The 21,699-nt window shown below is 37.5% G+C and overlaps 1 protein-coding gene across 2 annotated transcripts in view; it reads left to right on the plus strand.

Annotated features, from left to right (window-relative positions):
- The window catches only part of sntb1 (syntrophin, basic 1), a 41,490-nt gene that overhangs the window by 13,388 nt on the left and 6,403 nt on the right, over nt 1-21,699 (plus strand). For both annotated transcript variants that reach the window (XR_007925650.1, XM_051866494.1), the window contains exons 3-5: nt 10,635-10,842; nt 17,346-17,482; nt 18,877-19,073. Coding sequence is in view for 1 of the 2 variants with exons in the window: in XM_051866494.1 (XP_051722454.1) it covers nt 10,635-10,842; nt 17,346-17,482; nt 18,877-19,073 (542 nt within the window). In the remaining variant the exon portion in view is untranslated. The remainder of the gene's footprint in view (nt 1-10,634; nt 10,843-17,345; nt 17,483-18,876; nt 19,074-21,699) is intronic.

Consider the following 21,699-nt stretch of genomic DNA (forward strand, 5'->3'; position numbering starts at 1 on the left):
CCAAATCTATCCGGACCCCCAAGCAAGCGCAGATTTTGGACCTCGGTATTACTATAACCCTGCGTTCTGACATGCTTGTTAAAGATGGTGGAGAAAGTGATTAGAAATGTTTTAGACAAACTCTTTGTAATGCCGTCTCAGGATGAGCAGTAAAGGATCTCATTATTCAGAGGGTGAATGTGACAACCCTGGTAATGCACTCCACACAACAAATGCTTTATGCTGGTCGCTCACTCCATCATGTTTGATGTCTAACTAGTGTCCTCTGCTTGTCAGTGAACCTTCATATCTTCAAAAGTGATGGAGGACAACATCAAAGTCCATGTCAATAATGACTTCAAAGTTTTGAGTGCTTGAGCTGGGCCCTTTCCAAAAAACATGCCCAAAACCACTCAGAATGAAATGCAAGACATGAAGCCAAACACCAAACCTGTGAGGTATTTTCATGAGCAGCAAATCAGCATATTAGAATCATTTCTGAAGAATCATGTGACACTTAAGACTGGAGTAATAATGCTGAAAATTCAGCTTTGCCAATTACAAGTTATTTTAAATTGTAATATTTCACAATATTACTCTTTTTACTGTATAGACCTTATGTAGCCCCGCCCCTTTTCAGCGCTGCGCTCGTTGTCTTTTGACTTCCGGTTTGTATTTCCACAGCGATCTTACGTATTTATGAATGAACTGCTCGTTTTAAAATCTTCTGGGTCTACTGACATTTATTAAGACATCTGCTTTAAACATTACAATGCTCACGATAACTTTGATGAACTCTACAACAACCAGCTAATTATTCTTCAGCAGCGATGCCATAGAAATATACAGAGCTACCGCAAAAACGGACAATATTATAAAGATGGCGGCGCACTTGTTTCTCTGGCGCATAAGGTCTATATTCAAATATCAAATAAATGCAGTCTTTGATAAGATCTTCTTTCAAAAACATTAAAAAATCTTATTGACCCCAAACTTTTGAACAGTAGGGTATATATTTGTATATGGCCTATATAAATATGAATATAATTATCTGGTCTGTTGTGTATCAATGCAATATAGCTAACATGCATAATGTCTCCTCAATTTATATAAACAAAATGCCATTATACATAATACAGTTGTTTCAAAATCATAACATATTCACCGTTTTCAAAACAAGAAGTCTTGATATATAAACAAACTTAATACTTGAGCAAACAGCTAAGAGAGAAGTTCTCATTCATATCCTGAGGATGCAAATATTTTAAACAAAATATAAATTTCAGATGTTCTTTATTTTGCATTGCTCAAAGTGTTTTTGCTCTAGCAATCTCACCAACCACACTGTTTTTTTTTCCCTCAAGCTTCATGTTATTTTTTGCACTATATTGTACTTTTGTCATGAGAGAAAAGAACGTTGTGGTTTGTGAGATTAACCATAACATTTCACAGGAAGTGTGTTTAAAGATGTACCCGAGCTGAACTAACAATAATGACAAGAGGAACATTTCACATCTTTTTTTTTTTTTTAAAACACTGAAGGCTGTTTGCTGCTGTAATGTTTAAAGTGCCCCATTATGCTATTTGAAAGCTTCCTAATTCTGTTTAGGATGTTTTCTACAACAGGTTTACATGCATCAAAGGTCAAAAAACACTTTCATTTTCTACACTGCACATCACCACATTTTTTAATGTTTCTCAAACGACTTGTCGGATGAATCAGCCTTTGTAAATCTTTCTTTTCCGTGAGCCTTCTCTGATTGGCCAGATGGTCCAGTCTGTTGTGATTGGTCTACCACTTATAGCGCAAGTCGGAAACAAACCCCATTACAAAAACTGATTCAGCTCCTGAGACTTCCTAAAGCTCAGCGATTGTACACACTGTAAAGACAGTAGTACGATGATGAAATATCGGAAGAACTATTCAACCCGAGCCTCCATCGCAAGGACAACTTGAGCAGGACGTTTCTCTGTGATGCGCTACTCAGTTTGATGTTCATCATGAGATGTTGCAACTGTAATTCTACACCTTTAGTAGTAACAAATGTATGTCCATCAACAAACCAATGTGTATATTTCTAATTTATGGCGGTGCACATGTAGGAACTGTATCATTAACTGTATCAATAATAGTGCTAACGTTAGCCAAGCAATAACGTGAATGACTGATGTAACATTAAAGTTTGTAAAACTAATCTTGCTCCACCCTTTATCATTACTTAAAGTAGTCAGAATGACAGACCATCTGTATTAAATTTGCAAATTGTCCACCGCTCACCCCTCTCTTTCGAAGCACATAGAGTAGCTACGGTGGCCAACACAGGACAAAGATGTCGTCTGAGACAGCAGAGAGTAGCCAGTGATGCAATGAGGTTTCTTCTTCTAACAAAGAAGGGTCTCTGCTTCTATTAATCTAGACTAGTGTTGTCAAAAGTACCGGTACTTCAGTACCAAGTCGGTACTGAAATTTTGAAAATGTGACGATACCTGCATTTCTGTAGTACTGGTAGTACCGAGTATCCGGGTATATTTGGTACCCACTGATAGGGCTGTGCCAGTATTTTACGTGAATATGACACGAGTGAAGCACAAAGCTTTGTTTACAGAAGAAATAGGCTAGTTAACAATTAAATGCGACATTGCAGCCATGGAAACATTTTGGTTCATGCTGAATGAGAGAGGTAAGTGAGTCCATACATTTAAGCTTTGTCGGCTTTGTATTCTGTTTTGTGATTCGCGATCTGGTCACCCGATTTGCAGAGAATTTAACAATATTCCATTAGTTATTCCACTGAACATGGAATCTCCGTTTCTTTTCCCAAATCTCCACTCACGCAGGGGATTATAAACGTTTCTTTCTTTGGTTCGCTTTTTATTAGGCCTATTATATTTGTATTCTTTACTGTGGTAAAGTAGAAAAAACACTGTAGGACAGAAACCTTTTTGCTTCCCGTCAATTTCTATTTAACACAGTTTGTGCTTGTTATTAGACTTTATAAGGCACGTCTAGTTTATTTGTATAGCGCGTTTCACACACCTCTCTGGCAGCGCAAAATCAAACATGGCCTGAATGCCTGAAGATAAAACTCACTCTTCAGACCTTTTACAACAAGTGTCAGTTGCTTGTAAGATCAGGAGATAAAATGAAGATATTATTAAAGAGAAATGGTCTCTTTCCTGCTCGTGTCCCTCATCCATCTCAAAGAGAAATATGACGCATCTTTGTGTGGAAATAAAAACAAATGTATTTTAGAATAATATTTAACTTTCTTATTATTTAGGTTACCATTATCTATTTCTAGGTTACTATATTTATTTCTTAGTTTTACAGGCTGTAATGTGTCGTTTCACTGAAGGGATAGCTCAAATAAACACGCACGTCTGTTTCAAAATGGACGTTTGAGCATTTGTTTATTTAGGCCTATTTTTTTTTTTTTATATTTCAAAATTTTATTTCATTGAGGTGTATATATACACACACAAACATACATACACATGCTCCAAATATTTATATGTATGATAACCATCATATTTAATATGTTTTTAAAAATAGGCTAGTTAAATAAAAGAGTAAAATAGTTCCAATAGATTTTCCTGTGGTACCGAAACTGGTACAGAGAACCGTAAAATTTTACTGGTATTGGTACCAACTACTGGAATTTTGGTACCGTGACAACACTAATCCAGAGGACTACTACTACAACTACTGCGTCGTGTGTATTCAACAGAGTGACTATGCAAGCTGCCTATAAAAACACCAACGAAGAAGAAGAACAGCATAGTGACGAAACACGCTCTGTAGAGCAGTTTGTCCATTTAGGGCAGGGATGGGCAACTTCGATAGTGACGAGGGCCAACATTTTTTCTTCTTAATACCAGGGGGCCAGATTACTAATCCACACTCGCACCTTTTACACAGTCTTATTCAGTTTACTTTTTATTAGAAATCAGTGTAGCCTATAATTAATGTAATTTGTGTTTAACTGTAGAACTTGTGCAATTTTATCTTTTTAAGTTCAAGGGGTCACCCATATGTTTGGTTTGTTTGGAAACGAAATCTGTAATGAAAGATTTTATTGTAAATTGCCATTCCACCACTGCACTACTCACAAAATCCGCTTTCCACCATCGGGCCAAACGGAATGGTAAGCAACGGTTCCAGTTGTACTTCCACTTGAACGCAAAACACCATCATGGTAACCCACAACACTTACATAATGCAATAAACATTCATTAAACAACAGAAGATGTAACATAAAACCCTAATGTACATAACTGATAACAAAAACTATTAAGAAACATGATTTTTTTAAACAAAATACTTTCAAATGTGGAGTGTCACACAGGGAATTGTGGGAATATCAGTTTACAGTTTTTGACTGTAAATTATACATTGATTTGTTCTTTTTTACTTCTAATAATTGTAAAATTTACAGCATTTTCCTGTGAAAATTACATAAAATGTCTGGTAAGAGCTTTTACAGTTTTTTCCTGTATATAGTACTGGAACTTACTGTTAACCTATTTACAGTTTTTTTTTCGGTAGCGTTTTTACAATATTTTACTGTTAAAATCACATTCATTTTTTACAGTGTAATTTTCAAAAATCCATAAAAGGGGCACTTTAAAGTCACCATAGTCATCAGCGATCTCTTTTCTGATGACGTGTTTACTGACACGAGGGCGGGGCAACTTGTAACTCACATGACATCACAGCAATAGCAAACCACAACCATCCAATCAATTTCCAATGGACAAATTCAAGTCCCACCCTACATTATTTCTTGTTCGAGACGCCATTTCATTCGGATATACAGTGCTCAGCGTAAATGAGTACACCCCCCTTTGAAAAGCAACATTTTAAACAATATCTCAATGAACACAAACAATTTCCAAAATGTTGACAAGACTAAGTTTTATATAACATCTGTTTAACTTATAACATGGAAGTAAAGTTAATAATATAACTTAGATTACACATTTTTCAGTTTTACTCAAATTAGGGTGATGCAAAAATTAGTACACCCCACAACAAAAACTACTACATCTAGTACTTTGTATGGCCTCCATGATTTTTAATGACAGCACCAAGTCTTTTAGGCATGGTATGAACAAGTTGGCGACATTTTGCAACATCTATCTTTTTCCATTCTTCAAGAATGACCTCTTTTAGAGACTGGATGCTGGATGGAGAGTGATGCTCAACTTGTCTCTTCAGAATTCCCCATAAGTGTTCGAGTGGGTTCAGATCTGGAGCCACTGAGTCACCTTCACCCTGTTCTTCTTCAGAAATCCAACAGTGGCCTTAGATGTGTGTTAAGGATCATTGTCACGTTGGAAAAGTGCACGACGACCAAGGGCATGGAGTGATGGTACCATCTTCTCTTTCAGTATAGAGCAGTACATCTGTGAATTCATGATGCCATCAATGAAATGCAGCTCCCTGTCACCAGCAGCACTCATGCAGCCCCACATAAGGACACTGCCACCACCATGTTTCACTGTAGGCACCATGCATTTTGCTTTGTATTCCTCACCTTTTCGACACCATACAGTTTTGAAGCCATCAGTTCCAAAAACATTTATCTTGGTCTCATCACTCCAGAGTATAGAGTCCCAGTAGTCTTCATCTTTGTCAGCATGGGCCCTGGCGAACTCTAGGCGGGCTTTTTTGTGCCTGGGCTTTAGGAGAGGCTTCTTTTGTGGACGGCACCCATGCATGCCATTCTTCTGCAGTGTATGCCATATTGTGTCACGGGAAATAGTCAACCCAGTTTGGCTTTCTACTTCTTTAGATAACTGCAGTGAACTTGCATGCCGATTTTCTTCAGCCCTTCTCATCAGAAGATGCTCCTGTCGAGGTGTTAACTTCCGTGGACGACCTGGACGTCTCTGTGAGATGGTTGCAGTTCCATCTTTTTTAAATTTTTGTACCACTTTTGATACAGTATTCTGACTGACAAGTAAAGCTTTACTTTTACTTTTACTTATTTGATCTTCTTGTAGCCTTCACCTTTCTGGTGTAAAGAAATTATTTTCTTTCTCAGGTCTTGTGACATTTCTCTTCCATGTGGTGGCATTGCTGACAGCATGAAATGGGAAGGGGTTTTAACACCCTTTTATAGTCAGCTGTCTGCTGGACACCTGTGTAATGAATAATTAGACTCACCTGTGGTTGAATTCTTGTTAAATTAAATATTTGTAGTCTAAAATTTAGCTTTGCTCCAGAGACTTTCAGTGGGGTGTACTCATTTTTGCATCATCCTAATTTGAGTAAAACTGAAAATTTTATAGAATATTTTATTTTATAAAAGTTATATTATTAACCTTACTTTCATGTTATAAGTTAAACAGATGTTATATTAACTTAGTCTTGTCAACATTTTGGAAATTGTTTTTGTGTTCATTGAGATATTGTTTAAAATGTTGCTTTTCAAAGGGGCTGTACTCATTTATGCTGAGCACTGTATGTCTCAATAGGTAAGGGACTAGGAATAGGGACTATTGCAACGTCTGTTTCATGCCGCATTTCTGCATTCTAATAACTTTCTGGCTCCATTTGTTTGTTTTAGCTTAGTATCAAAAACATAACCAACTTGAACCCAGTGCAAAATCTATATGGGAACATTTTTTGCACTCAGAGCTTCCAATCATGCAGATTCTAATGAAATGACTGGATTTCAAATGATAAATTTGAATTTGAAATGTGAATATACCTTTAGTTTTTCGCTGTGTTGCTCTATTATTTCCTATATTAGTATTTCGCTGTGTTGCTAACTTTCGCAATGCTGAATGCTTTCAGAGGAATCACAGCCGTGTTAGTATTCAGTACAACAGCATTCCTGCTCATAAGATATTGCTTAAATATGTGGCGTGGGTAGACGGATGGCGAGATAAACTGACAGGCAGACAGACAGACAGACAGACGAAAGACTGTTCCATTCCTGCCATGCGCCATGTCAATAAGGAGCTCTCTCCGCAGACCGGCTGCCAGGTCGTCAGCTCACACCCTCCAGCTCTGTTTTCAATTTACACCATTGTGTCCCATGTCTTTTAGTCCATCCATCACTGTGGTGCTCATGCGGAGCTCTATCAACAGTGCAGACATTCATGGCTTACCTCAAGTGCCACGCTGTGAGAGGATTCCTGTCAAATTCCTAAACTAAATCCATCTGGAATAAAAATAGAATGTGCCCCCTTCCACTGTTGTCATTTATTTGGACTGTTGGGCGTTCTGATGGTCCAGAGTGTAACTGTAACTGGAGTTGTTTGGTGGAAGTGAGAGTAGCTGGTGGTTTGGGGTATGGAGATGTTCCTCCACGACAGATGTGTCAGTGACCTCTCCATCTGTCTTGTGTTACGCCTGCTCTTGTTTGGGTTGACACATTGTGTTTGGAGACCATCTAAATTTAGTTCATCTTTGTTTTGTCCTCTTTGACTCGTTAATTGGGATGTTGATGGTAAATAGAAGAGCGCCATTAAAAGTGAATTAATTTTTGTTGGAGCCATGGCCTAGTGGTTGACACAAATGCTCTTGACAAGAGCATCCCATTCATTCCTAAGAGAAAAAAATAAAACAATCTTTTAGATAGGTTATAATATAAAGTTTGTGTTTGATTTTTGCACTTTAAATAATTTAAAAAACATTAGATTTTTTGCCACACAACAATTGCATAATATAAGTTTTAAAAGAAAAGAAGTGGTAAGAGGATATATAGATAGAAGTTACACACACACACACACACACACACACACACACACACACACACACATTTGTTTTTGTGAATTGTGGGGACATTCCATAGGCGTAATGGTTTTTATACTGTACAAACTGTATTTTCTATCGCCCTACACCAACCCTACACCTAAATCTACCCATCACAGGAAACTGTGCACATTTTTACTTTCTCAAAAAAACTCATTCTGTATGATTTATAAGCCTTTTGAAAAATGGGGACATGGGGTAATGTCCTCATAAGTCACCCTCTCCTTGTAATACCCATGTCATACCCATGTCATTATACAAATTCGTGTCCTGATATGCACGCGCACACACACACACACACACACACACACACACACACACACACACACACACACACACACACACACACACACACACACACACACACACACACAGACAGGTTTGTTTCGCTATCTTAGTGGGGACATTCCATAGGCGTAATGGTTTTTATACTGTTATAAAAAAATTTTATACATTTTTAATAAAACATTGTTTAGTATGTTTTTAAAGCTATTTTAAATATGAGGACTCAGAAAAATAAGTTGTATAAAAATAAGACAAACATTCTATATTTAATATCCACTTAAAGTGTTTTTTTTTTAATTAATATTAGTAGTATAGTCATAGTGTGTGTGTGTGTGTGTGTGTGTATGTATGTATATATATATATATATATATATATATATTAGTAGTCATAAAATGTGACCATTTTCTACTCTGGCCATTTCAGTGAAATGCTCAGTGTTTGTTCTGCTTCTCATTGTAGACTTCAATGAAGACCACTGTTATTGACTCTTTCAGACATCTCTGCATAGGAATAATGTATTAATGTATGAAGATCTGTTTCTTCAGGAACATCCACTCTTTAAATCAGTGACATCTCAAAAAAAGACATCCATGCATATATTTAATAAAATTCCATTGGATTGCTCCATTGATTTTTGTCTTAGAAAAAAAAGATGAGTAACTGTGATAACCAGGATGTGTTTTCCCTCACAGGTGTGCGGGATGTCTTATCCAAAAATATCTTTAGGAAAAAGTGGCCAAAAATTAAATGTATTTATTAAATTAAAACTTTTTTAACATCAATCTTTTTTTTTCCTTCTCTGTCTGAACCTGCACATTTACTCTCTACAATTACTTGAACCAAGAACTAGGTTTGGCCCTTTCATTGACACCTCTATGTAAACACGGCATAAGTTCTCTGAGGATGAATTTTGAAGGGATAGTTCACCCAAAAATGAAAATTCTGTCACCATCGTGTCGTTCCAAACCCATAAGGCTTTCGTTCATCTTCAGAACACAAATGAAGATCTTTTTGATGAAATCTGAGAGCTTTCTGTCCTTCCATAGACAGCTATGTGACTACCACTTTGAAGCTCCAAAAAGTTCATAAAGAGATCGTAAAACTAATCCATATGAATTGAGCAGTTTAGTCCAGACACGATCATTTTTTATGAAGAACAGTTTGGATTTAGGCTTTTATTCGCATATAAACATTCATCAACTCACACATCAGTTGTGGTAAACGGAAGCTCAAGCATGTTTGCTTGACACGTGCGAGAACCAATGAGGTTCATTCTCTTGTGTTACGCAGCACGTTTGAGCTTCCGCAAGAGGTTTGTTCTCAAGCATCTAGCAAGTATGGTTGAGCTTCTGTTTATGTTTGCTGATCAATGTTTATATGTGAATAAAAGCCTAAATTAATTCTATTCATCATGTAAAGTGATCGAGTCTCTTCTGAAAATTTGGACTAAGCCACTCAATTCATATGGATTAGTTTTATTATCTCTTTATGAACTTTTTGAAGCATCAAAGTGGTAGTCGCGTAGCTGTCTATGGAGGGACAGAACGCTCTCAGATTTCATTAAAAAGATCTTCACTTGTGTGCTGAAGATGAACGAAAGTCTTACTGGTTTGGAACGACATGAGGGCGAGTAAGTAATGAGAGAATTTTCCCTTTTGGGTGAACTAACCCTTTAAGGTTAACTTTCTGAGGTTTGCATACAACCTAAGAGAGATCTCATTTGACCACAAAAGGAATTGAAATATTCACTTCCTAAATTGGACACAGCATCTCCATTAGTTGTGAAATTCTCCCAATTATAGGCTTAAAGGGCAGAACTCATTGGGCCTCATCCAAAAAGCGTTTTCCTCCAGTCTACTGCAAACACATCAGCTCCATCTGTGCCCACCCCCCTAAGCCCCTCCAAACTCTCTGTCTTCATGAAAGTAGATCTATTTTTACCTACACGGTGCACCTGAAAATGATATTGTGGAGTGTAAGGTTAAGACTTTTACTCTAGATGATGTATGAGCGGAGTATTTATCACTGTAAACTCCCTGAGCTGAACTGATGTATGGTTCTGTTTGAACCGGGTGTATCTGATATTCTGGTGGTTAATGTTGACTCCAGAGCTCTTTTAACCACTGTCTGCTGTCTTTAAATCAACCCAGATGGCTCGTTTTTAAGTAAATTTTGTCAAATGTCATTGCGTGTATTATGTTCTGTACTATATTCAACTCTACTATATTTAATTTTATAGAAGCAGTACTGTAATTATTTTTCCATCTGTTGCTTTCATGCAGGCAAACATACTGTATCTAAAGCTATTAATTTCTTCAAAAATACTATAAAAATGCAATTAATACATACATCGACTTGAATGCACCACTACTATAAAATAGCGTGTTTTTACATTTCTTATTTAAAGTTAAGGGGATTTTTTTTTTCTTCAAATTTTTAAAAGTAGTTTAGCATAATATTTTTATTTATTTATTTTAGAAAAGATATATTAAAATTTTTGGTTGACCTGTTTCTTTAATAACCTCTTAGCTTGACCAGTAAACTCTGGATTTTGATTAAAACGTAAGCTGAATTGTGTTCCTTTTATTTCTTATTGTGTTTCAGGCAGATAGAGCTGCACTCCTCTGACGCCAAGCACACAATAGTCATGAGACATAAAGACACAGCTTCTGCCCAGACCTGGTTCACTCTCATGCAAACTGCCATCACAAACCTCACCAGCCAAGTCATCAGTGAACTCCGAGAACACGCAAGCCGACACGGCATCGCCGGGAGTCGAGAGATCCGACACTTCGGCTGGCTAGCGGAAAAGGTGGAAACTTGATGCATACAATTTGATGAATGCAATTTAATTGTGATGATCTTAAACAATATAATGAATGTACTTGTGCTATAGACTTTCGCAGTGAGGCGTTTTGGTTTGCAAAAACCTGAGATCATACAAAGTTCTGCCGTGAAACTCTAGATGGTGCAGGCTGATAGGTCCTTAACTCAATCTGCTTGCAATCAAATCATTCTCTATAGGGCACAGCTGATTGGTTCCTGCTATATCACTAGCCAATTAGCTTGCTTCTGAACCTTCAAATACTTGGTCAGCATTGCTGTAGCAGTTGCAGTGCTCTTTCAGAAACCCTCCACCTTCCCCAGCTCCACCTGTTCAGATCTGCTATGGGTAATTCATGTATGCTATTTTGCATAGCAGCAGCATGTCATACTTGCTCTGCAGCAGCTGAGCAGATCTATTCCGCCAAGACCAAACATATCAACATTGTTATATCCATTACCATGCCAAACACTCCAAGAGTTGTCATCACAGAAAAACATTTATCAAGATGGTAAAAGAAAATGTTAAATTATTTTTGCATTGTCACCAGCCCATTCCAACTGTCCAACTGCATATTAATGCACATTCAACTTCATGATATTCCTGGCTATAAAAGAATCTGCGTGACATTAAAAATTTAACTTTTCTGTGTGTTATTTAGCCATATGATATGGAAAAGTTTACCCAAGTTTAGTCAAGGTAAGCTGTCTAGGCCCATAAGGATATGTTGCATAAAACCCAGCATTAGCTCAAGGTCTTTGGTTTGATGTGTTTCACCGTGAAAGGTTCCTGTCATGATAATAACTGTGTGGAAAACCTACATTCACTTAAAACTCAGTTATAAAAAAAATAGTACCGCTGACAGAAAACAGTTTGGATGACATTAAAGTGCGCTTACAATTTTTTTTATAGTCATTTTGGCATTTGTTTTTTTACTAAGAGGTACACCTGTTTACATTTGTATAATAGGTGCTCAACTTATTTAGAGTTGTATAGTTTCCTTTCAAAAACACAAGATTATTGTGACACATAATGAGAACGTTTAGTTTAATAACCAAAACAACAAAATTATCTTTCAGTTAAAGTCCCCATCAAATCAAGGTTTTGTGGCTTTTAGTATGAATATGTTAGCCTTAAGGTTATATACGCTGCCCAGCCAAAAAAAAAAAAATCTGTGTTTGGATTTTAATAGGCAAATACTTAAGAATCTATGAATGGATCATTATTACAGTGATTATGTTTCTAGCATGTTATATGTTTGGCAACGGTTCTCTTTAACCCTTAAAGATGGGGTGTATAGCTTTTCATTTCTTAAACAACCATGTAGGAAGACACATCATGGCCATATTCCAGGATGACAATGTCAAGATTCATCAGACCTTAAATTTATTGAAAGTCTTTGGGATGTGCTGGAGGAGACTTTACAGAGTGCTCACCTCTTGCATTGTCGATACAAGATCTTGCCTAAAAAATGATGCACCTCTTGATGGAAATAACATCCCAACCATTCTTTCACAATTTTAACCCTGGTGAATCTTGACATTATCATCCTGGAATATGGCCATGATGTGCCAAGAAATGAAAAGCTACACACTCCATCTTTAAGGGTTAAAAGAACCGTTGCCAAAAATATAACATGCTAGAAACAGTAATCACTGTAATAATGATCCATTCATAGATTTTTAAGTATTTGCCTATTAAAATCCAAACAGCAATTTTTTGGCCAGGCAGTGTATAAGCTGGTGTGTTCATAAACAATAACAAAATTTGCATTTGATTTAGATTATATATGCATTCAAAATTTACAGTCTCTCTCTACCACAAATATGGAGCAAAATGTTGATAACATCATCCTGCAATTCAGCTTCTCATCAGATTTTTTTGTCTAATCAATTGCTCTCTAGAATCTGAAGGATCCCACCCCTAACATTAGAAAAAGATGCTACAGCTGCTATTTTGTATGTAATGAATAGAACACAGTGCACTATATAGGGAATTGGGAGCAATTTCAGACACAGTGTTAACTACGTTTTCCATTGGGACCAATGAAGCCTGGCTTCTTGTCAGTATCACCTCAAATTGCATTCTAAACAGGCCTGTCACAGGCTGTCAAGTGTAGCTTTGTGAGGCTGTCATGTAAGTGATACACTATTGGCTGTTTTAAAAAAAGGGATGATCTCTTCAATACGCCTCTCCCCTACTTGACTTTTAATTAACACATTGAGGAAAACCCAAAATCGTGCAGCTTTTGTCTCTGCCATGGTAAGGACTGTTTATTGTATGGTTGACAATGAAGCTGGACTTCATTTCACACAACAGTTCTCTGCCCTCTGCTTCCCTCCCATTGGCCACCTCTTTGATGGGCCTCTTGTACACACATTTTGATATTTGCCAGATACTTGTGAAAATGGTACGAACGTGATTTAAAACAAACTGTAAAGATCACACACAAGCATGTTAGCAGGTCCCAGGTTACACCATACACTCTGGTTGGAAACATGGCTAACATTCTCAAAACTGTATAGACAGTTCCTCTGAAGTGTTTTTTTTTTTTTTTTTTTTTTCTAAAAAAATTCTCAGAAATCGTGGTGAGCGGGTACTGGAGCGATTGATGGAGGATGACTCTTCTCAGTGTGACCGCAGGTTTTTCCTCCCTATTAAATCTTCTTTTCATCGGCGTCTCATTAGCTGAGGCCTGGCAGGGCCGGCTAATAGAGAACTGCAGTGATGGCAGGGCTGTGGGCAGCCCCGTCTCAGCCTGCCCTTTAATGAGAGCTCACCCGTTCCGTCTCCTATTACCAACCTGCCGGCCCCTTGATGAATAATTATATGAGAGGAAAAAACCTCCTGTGTGCTGAATGCCCACAGACAGTGTTTTTTTTTTTTTTTTTTTTTTTGTGCGAAGGCCGGAGCTTATAACAAGGGCCTGTTTGTGGTTACGCATCTGCTTCTGATGCACTCGATCCCGCTGGGGTCTCTTTTTTAGCCTTAAGGCAAACTGACCCTCTGAAGAGCAGCCCTGTGATTTGTGAAGATTTGAGTGGCCTGTCAGGCTATCAAAGCCCTAAGGAGACATCTGTCATAGACAGGAGTTTCAGCAGTAAATCGCACACAGGCTTAACTTAAGGTCTTATTTGGAAAACTTTTTAAACTATTACTCAGTTGTAGAGCAGGTTTTCTTTTGAGCTTATTGAAGTCTACGTGAAATGTCATTCATAACCCATTTTAATTCTGTAGTGTGATGGATTTCAGAGTGAAACAGAATTTTCAGGGTGAAAAAAAATAAATAAATGTTGAGTGGGGGTTGATTTTATTCACCTGGAATTGATTGGATCATGTTAAGTAGGTGTTTCTCAACAGAATGGTGGTTAGAGGGGAGGGGGTGAAAGTAAGAGGGATTTGTGAAGTCATCCGGGAAGGAAAGTCATTTCAGAGGCAAAGAAAGTTAATATATTTTCATTAAAGATGATGAGGACAAATATTTGTTTTTCCGGAATAACGTGCACAGATGAATTGTTCACAGTAAGACAGGGTTGATACAATCATATTAATATTATAATATTGCCATTGTTTTCCTCATAATATTGCATTGATACTTCGTCATATATACATATTTTTTTTATTTACTTGCTTTTTCATTCATATAATTTCTCAAAGTTCAAATAATGAGAAAATAGTCCATCTAAATAAGCATAAACTCTCAAACTTCTCAGTGTGGCCAGAGATGCAGAACTGGAGAAAAGCTGGAGAAAATGTATCAAAGATGCTTTGCATATGTAAATTATTTGCTGATGAGTTTATGCATGATAACAAAACAATTGTGCGCACCGCAGAACCTGATTTCACAAAGTACACCATGTTCCTGGATCAACATCTTTGTTGATCCTAGAACAACATTCCAATCAACCAATCAGATTTGAGGGACAAGTTTACAGTTTGTCAAGTTTAGGCTTACAACCAGGGTTAGGTGCTTCTACATCAGTGTTATTCACCTATCATTTCCCTCTGATTTTAGGGATAACTTGTGGGTAGGGTTAGGTTTAGGGGTAGGGATGTGGTTAGGATTACATTTTCGGACAGGAATGTTGTTCCAGGATCAACAAAATATGTTGACCCAGGAACACATCTAACTCTGCAAAATCAGGACATGTGTAAGCACCATGTATGGCTGTCTCAAGTAGGGGAATGAAGATTGTGCATGTGCCGCAATCTCCCCCTAACTGGGATAAATAAAGTGAACTATGTGTAAGTCTTGCATATCTGAAAGCTTTTGTCTGTGCATATGTTCAGGCAAAGTTTTATACGTGAGGAACAGGAACTCGAATTAAGAAAATAAATGGGGTTTATTTTGAATTTATGTCGACTTTAAAGTCATGACATGGTTGCCGACTAAGCTGTTGGAGTTGTCTTGATGCTTCAAACGTTGTAGTGTGATGAAACATTGTTTCATTGAGGTCATCTGAAAGGTTTAATTTGAATAAAATATGCATATCCATCAAGTAATAAACATTTCCTGCTGTACTCCTGCTGATGTATCAGTTAACGTTGAAAAGGCTTAATGGTTTTGAAAATTTACTTTGTTCTGAAGGTACACTATATTAACAGAAGTTTTGGGATGCCTGCCTTTACGTGCACATGAACTTTAATGACATTCCATGCTTAATCCGTAGGGTTTAATATGGAGTTAGCCCACCCTTTGCAGCTATAACAGCTTCAACTTTTCTGGGAAGGCTTTCCACAAGGTTTAGGAGTGTGTTTATGGGAATTTTTGACCATTCTTCTAGAAACGCATTTGTGAGGTCAGGTACTGATGTTGGACGAGAAGGCCTGGCTCGCAGTCTCCGCTCTAATTCATCCCAAAGGTGTTCTGTCGGGTTGAGGTCAGAATGCCAGCCAAGTTTCTTCCACACCAAACTCACTCATCCATGTCTTTATGGACCTTGCTTTGTGCACTGGTGCACAGTCATGCTGGGGGCCATCCCCAAACTGTTCCCACAAAGTTGGGAGCATGAAATTGCCTAAAATGTCTTGGTATGCTAAAGCATTAAGAGTTCCTTTCACTGGAACTAAGGGGCCAAGCCCAACCCCTAAAAAACAACCCCACACCATAATCCCCCATACACCAAATTTTACACTTGGCACAATGCAGTCAGGCAAGTACCGTTCTCCTGGCAACCGCCAAACCCAGACTCATCCATCGGATTGCTAGACAGAGAAGCATGATTCGTCACTTTAGAGAACACGTCTCCACCGCTCTAGAGTTCAGTGGAGGTGTGATTTACACCACTGCATCTGACGGTTTGCATTGCACTTGGTAATGTAAGGCTTGGATGCAGCTGCTCGGCCATGGAAACCCATTCCATGAAGCTCTCTACGTACTGTTCTGAAGGCCACATGAAGTTTGGAGGTCTGTAGCTATTGACTCTGCAGAAAGTTGGCAACTTCTGCGCACTGTGCGCCTCAGCATGCGCTGACCCCGCTCTGTAATTTTCCGTGGCCTACCACTTTGTGGCTGAGTTGCTGTTGTTCCCAATTGCTTCTACTTTATGATACCACTAAAAGTTGACCATGGAATATTTAGTAGTGAGGAAATTTCATGAATGGACTTATTGCACAGGTGGCAACCTATCACGGTACCACGCTTGAATTCCCTGAGCTCCTGAGAGCAACCCATTCTTTCACAAATGTTTGTAGAAGCAGTCTGCATGCCTAGGTGCTTGATTTTATACACCTGTGGCCATAGAAGTGATTGGAACGCCTGAATTCAATGATTTGGAGGGGTGCCCCAATACTTTTGGCAATATAGTGTATTTGGAGTGGTTGTGGTTACTGACAGGAAGTGGTCTTAAGAGACACACTCCAAAGGTTTATCACTTTGACAAGTCTCTCAGATGAACAACAGACTTAGGGTCATCAGTACCAACCCCTTATTTGGTGTTAAAAAACTACTGTCAGGATTTACTAAAGACAAACAGTGGAAAAATTAGTGCTGAAAAGGCGTGGACACAGTTCTTTTTGCGGCTGACCTTATTGCATATGATATGCATTTGTAGGAGTTTCCCTTTCAGACACAAATTTTACGAGAGGACGGTATTTAAATGAATCATGCCAGGTGATTTACAAAGGTTTGCGCTTGTCAATTTATGGCATTTGCGCTATTATTTACCACCCAAAAAAAGCATGTCTTAAACCAGGCACTAATTTGCACTGCTCTTGGTAGACTGTGTTGGTCATTATGGAAATGATCCGGCTGCGTCTGTGTTCTTTAATTTGCGTGTCATCAGTAGATCACGCACAGAAGTTTCCACTCCCATCGGTGCTTCTTTGGAATTGCCCTGTTTAGTAAATCTGGCCCCATATGTCTGCACTTGACTTACAAAGGCTGAGTTATCTTATTAATAGACAAGTAAAAAATTAGGACAAAACAGATGATATGGTACCTGAATGGCCATACAAGTTACTCAGGGAGTGTGTGTGTTTGTGTGTTTCAGACGGAAAGTGAAAGACAGCGATGGAAGCCGGTGCTCGTGATGTTGACGGAGAAAGACCTGCTGCTGTTTGACAGTATGCCACGCATGAGAGAACACTGGCTCAGCCCGACACACACCTACCCTCTGCTCGCCACACGGTACACACTCACACACAGCATTACGGCTGTCTTTTTGCTCGTTCATACAAATACACCTTTGGAAAACCAATCATGGTACACGCACCTGCACACCCTTCTGTTTAACGCATGCCTCTGTACACACACATGCAAACACTCACACTTTTTGTATGCCAGTTGGCAATGCTGATTAAGTGGGAACTGAAATATACAACTGCAGTCTATCTTAGCCAGTTGGAAAGAAACAGTACAAAAGCATTACGGCTATTAAAGGCCTGTTGAAGCTGTATGAGGCAGCAGCTATAACTACAAGGGATAGATTTTAAGTCCAAGTTTAACTGGACTGCAGCCCAGATCTCACTCTAGGGCTGATAGGCCAGTTATCACTGGCTTAGTTGGCATGTGTTAATATTTTGTTGACCCTGAGATTGTCCAAAATGGCAGAAAGTATAGTCGAGCTTTTTCTACAAACTTTTCTAAACTTATTTTGGCTCGACTTCCTTTGTGAAATCTCAAGCTCCACCAATGGTGAAAACTCACTCGACCAAATCCCACGCCAGTATATGGAATGCGACAGTGCCTGTCCACTTTTACAGTGGCACTGGTTCTGAAAGTTTTTTTTTTCCGATTCATTTTTCCCATAGGGATTTTAAAAAAACTCTTTGTTAAGAAGTTATAAGTCATGAACCAAACCAACTAGCTACAAGTGGAATCACAACAAAGCAAACTTCGATTGGCCAGAAGGCAAACTGGTACAAGACTGTGTACTTAATAGCTTTAATGACTTTCATTTGCAGTACTTTATGAAAGTTGGGCAGGCACTAAAGTGTTCTTTTGGTGTGATTTCCTCATTTCAGTTCTCTAAAGGGTGGAGATTTCTTTACAGAATGTGTTTTTAATCTGGAATTACGCTGTTGAACACGAATATTTAAAAAAAAACATCAAATAAAAAGTTGATATACTCTAAGGTACTTCCAAAAATACCAAATAACAGAAAAACATTTTGGTTCTTTCCTGTAAGTAATTTCCATGGTATAGTTCAACAAACACATATACCATTGATTAACATCCTCATAGCTCTCAGTAAGTCTGTCTTGAAAAGTTATCATTAAAAAATTTTATTACCATAGTATTTTTTAAAGGAGTTCCTTGGAGTTCCATGTAAATATTATAAAACCTGTTGAAAAAAACTAATTGTGTTGTTCAGATGGTAATACCATGGTACTGTAAGGTGCTTCCAAAGAAACCACATACCAAAAATGGTACTTCCCATGGTAAACTTTAAAGGAACATGGGTGGGGGTTGGGTTTGGGGGCTATTCCTCAGTGATGCCTTTGAGATGATAAATAAAAAGGAAAACAAATCTCTTATGTTGAGGTTTTTTTTTTTTTTTTTTTTTTTTTTTTAAATCATAGGCTGGTGCATTCTGGTCCAGATAAGGGTTCACCACAGCCTGGTGGCGAGTTGTCCTTTGCTACACGAACAGGAACCAGATTGGGTATCGAAGCCCACCTCTTCAGAGCAGAGACCTGCAAGGACCTGTCACTCTGGACCAGACACATAGTCACTGGCTGCCACGCATCTGCCGAGATGATCAAAGAAGTCACTACCAGTGAGTATGGATCCTACTTCTTGCTCCTTTCGCAGGTCTTATGACCTATTCACAGTAACGAATAAGAGAAACATGCATATTAAGGTTTTAAAATGAAACTGCATTTTTTAGACTGGTCTATTGTGCCAGTTTCCATTACTTTACCAGGAATATTTGTTGTTTCTTTACTAGGTTATTTTATTTTATTTATTCACAAAAGAATTCTTAAAAATTTACATATTTTTATTCAGATATCCAAACTTGTTTGGATTAATAACCCAAATTTTGCATCAGTGCTAAATATTTTACACATTTGTATCGTTTAGTCACATCAGAATTAGTGTGAACAGGCTTTAATGTCCAAATGTCTGAAATAATGCTTTGTATTAACAGTAGTATACAGTCTGCTAGCAATAAGTAGTTTTCGGTTTCAGTTAGCATTGGTCTCGAACTTTACAATAATGTGAATGATCTCATTTATTTACTTAAATATTGTACACATACTTGTGTCAAATGTAGATTTGTGGTAATTTGCAAGCTAGCTTCTATGCAAAGATAAATGCGTCTCGGCCATCTGATGTCATGGACTGTGGCTCCTACTGTACTCTCAATTCCTAAACGTTCTGTGCTGCACTACAATATTTCTGACGTTTGGATGAACGTTATTTATACTGAAGTCGTTTTAGTAAAGAGTGTATTTTTAGAATGGAATTCCATGGCAGAGTTCCTGTGTGGTCTCAATGCAGCAGGCGAGGGGCACCGAGCAAAGCATTCTGGGAATTGAAGCTCTCAGGCAGTCCCTCAGGCTGGACTGATAGGAAATGATCTGCCGTTGCTGAACTGCATGCGAGCCCCTAGAGATCACTACGCCTTATTTGGATATCTCGCGGTTTTCCCCTTCTGTCCGATATTTTCACTGTTCTGAGATCAGGCTTTGAGATAATTTCCACTTAACCTACAAAGCTGGAATGGCAAGTAGACAGAGATTAAACTGAGCAATGATTAATGTTGATTTTATTATCATGAGTTAAGCATGTTAACACTGGTGTGAGAAGACATACCCTGGAAAAATCTAGTGAAAGAAACATAATAAAAATAGACTGACCTTGTTACAACATGCCAGAATCACTAATTAATACATTTGGGAGAACATGATAATTAGTTTGAGTTTGTAGGAAAGAGCAACAGATGCAGATCCTCTCAAAACAAACCAGACCGCTTTTAACACAACGAAAAAACATGTTAGACTGGATTTGATGTTTTTCTTCCCTCAAAAAGATTCTGTTTGCATCAGAATCTTGGAGCTGCTCCATATTTGGGATTTTATGGGAAAGGCCCATTTGGCAGCTGATGCTCCATTACCTGTGTTTAGTCTAATCCTGTAATCTCTTCAGATAGTTTCTTTCTCCAAAGCTTCATTTTCTTAGGGTTCTGTAAAAATTCAGTGACGACATATATTATTTTTATAGTCGGCCACAAGCTTCAAAATCCTTTTTCAGTCTGTAATGAAAGTCTCAAAAGAAAGACACACACACACACCCACACCCACACACACACACACACAAATACAAATATAAATATAAAGGCACATGAGAAACACTCAGAATTGCAGACTGACTTACTGAATTAAGGCCCCAATATACTTTGGAAATATTCCAGTTTGGAAACTTAAGAATTTATTGGAATTAATTGGAAATTTAGGGAAATTTATGTATCCACTTCTTGTATATGATACTGTATCATATACAAACATAAATATAAACATTTTGTTTGGTCATAAGCAGACGTTATTTATTTATTTTGCATATTGATATATTTTCCAATTAATTACTTCTAATTTAGTAAATATGTAAAATAAATATATTTTTATAACAGCAATTGTTATGCATGTGTTATTTATTTCAGTGTCACACGATCCTTCATAAATCATTCTAATATGCTGATTCGATAATCAGTTATTTTCAAAGTTGGAAACAGATATGCTGCTTAATATTTTTTGTAACCATTTTTCAGGATTAATTGATGAATAAAATGTTTAAAAGAACAGCATTTATTTAAAATAGACATCTTTTCTAACAATAGTCTTTACTATCACTTTTTTATAAGTTTAACTTGTTAGCGTTCTACTGTACTGCCCACAGTACACATAAATTTCAAAAGAGACCAAAACCATGCGTATACTTAAAATGGTTCAAGAACAGCATGCAATTTACTTTGGGTATGCCTTTTTTAAGGTGTTTTATGTAAATTTTACAGGAATGCTAAGGGGTTAACACATCCTTGCTGAATAAAAGTATTAATTTATTTAAAAAAAAACAACAAAAAAAAAAAAAAAAACTTTTGAACGATAGTGTATATTGTTACAAAAGATTTCTATTTTAAGTAAACAATGTTGTTTTTTAAACTTTTTATTCATCAAAGAATCCTGAAAAGTATCACAAGTTATAAAAAATATTAAGCAGCACAACTGTTTCCAACATTGGTAATAAATCAGCATATTAGAATGATTTCTGAAGGATCATGTGACACTGAAGACTGGAGTAATGGCTGATGAAAATTCAGCTTTGCATCACAGAAATAAATGTGCCTGTGATTTAGGAATGTGCAGGGTAGAAATTCAACTAAACATGTATTAAATCTGGTTGTT

Source organism: Ctenopharyngodon idella, chromosome 16 (assembly GCF_019924925.1).
Source record: "Ctenopharyngodon idella isolate HZGC_01 chromosome 16, HZGC01, whole genome shotgun sequence".
In the NCBI taxonomy this organism is placed as follows: Eukaryota; Metazoa; Chordata; class Actinopteri; order Cypriniformes; family Xenocyprididae; genus Ctenopharyngodon; species Ctenopharyngodon idella.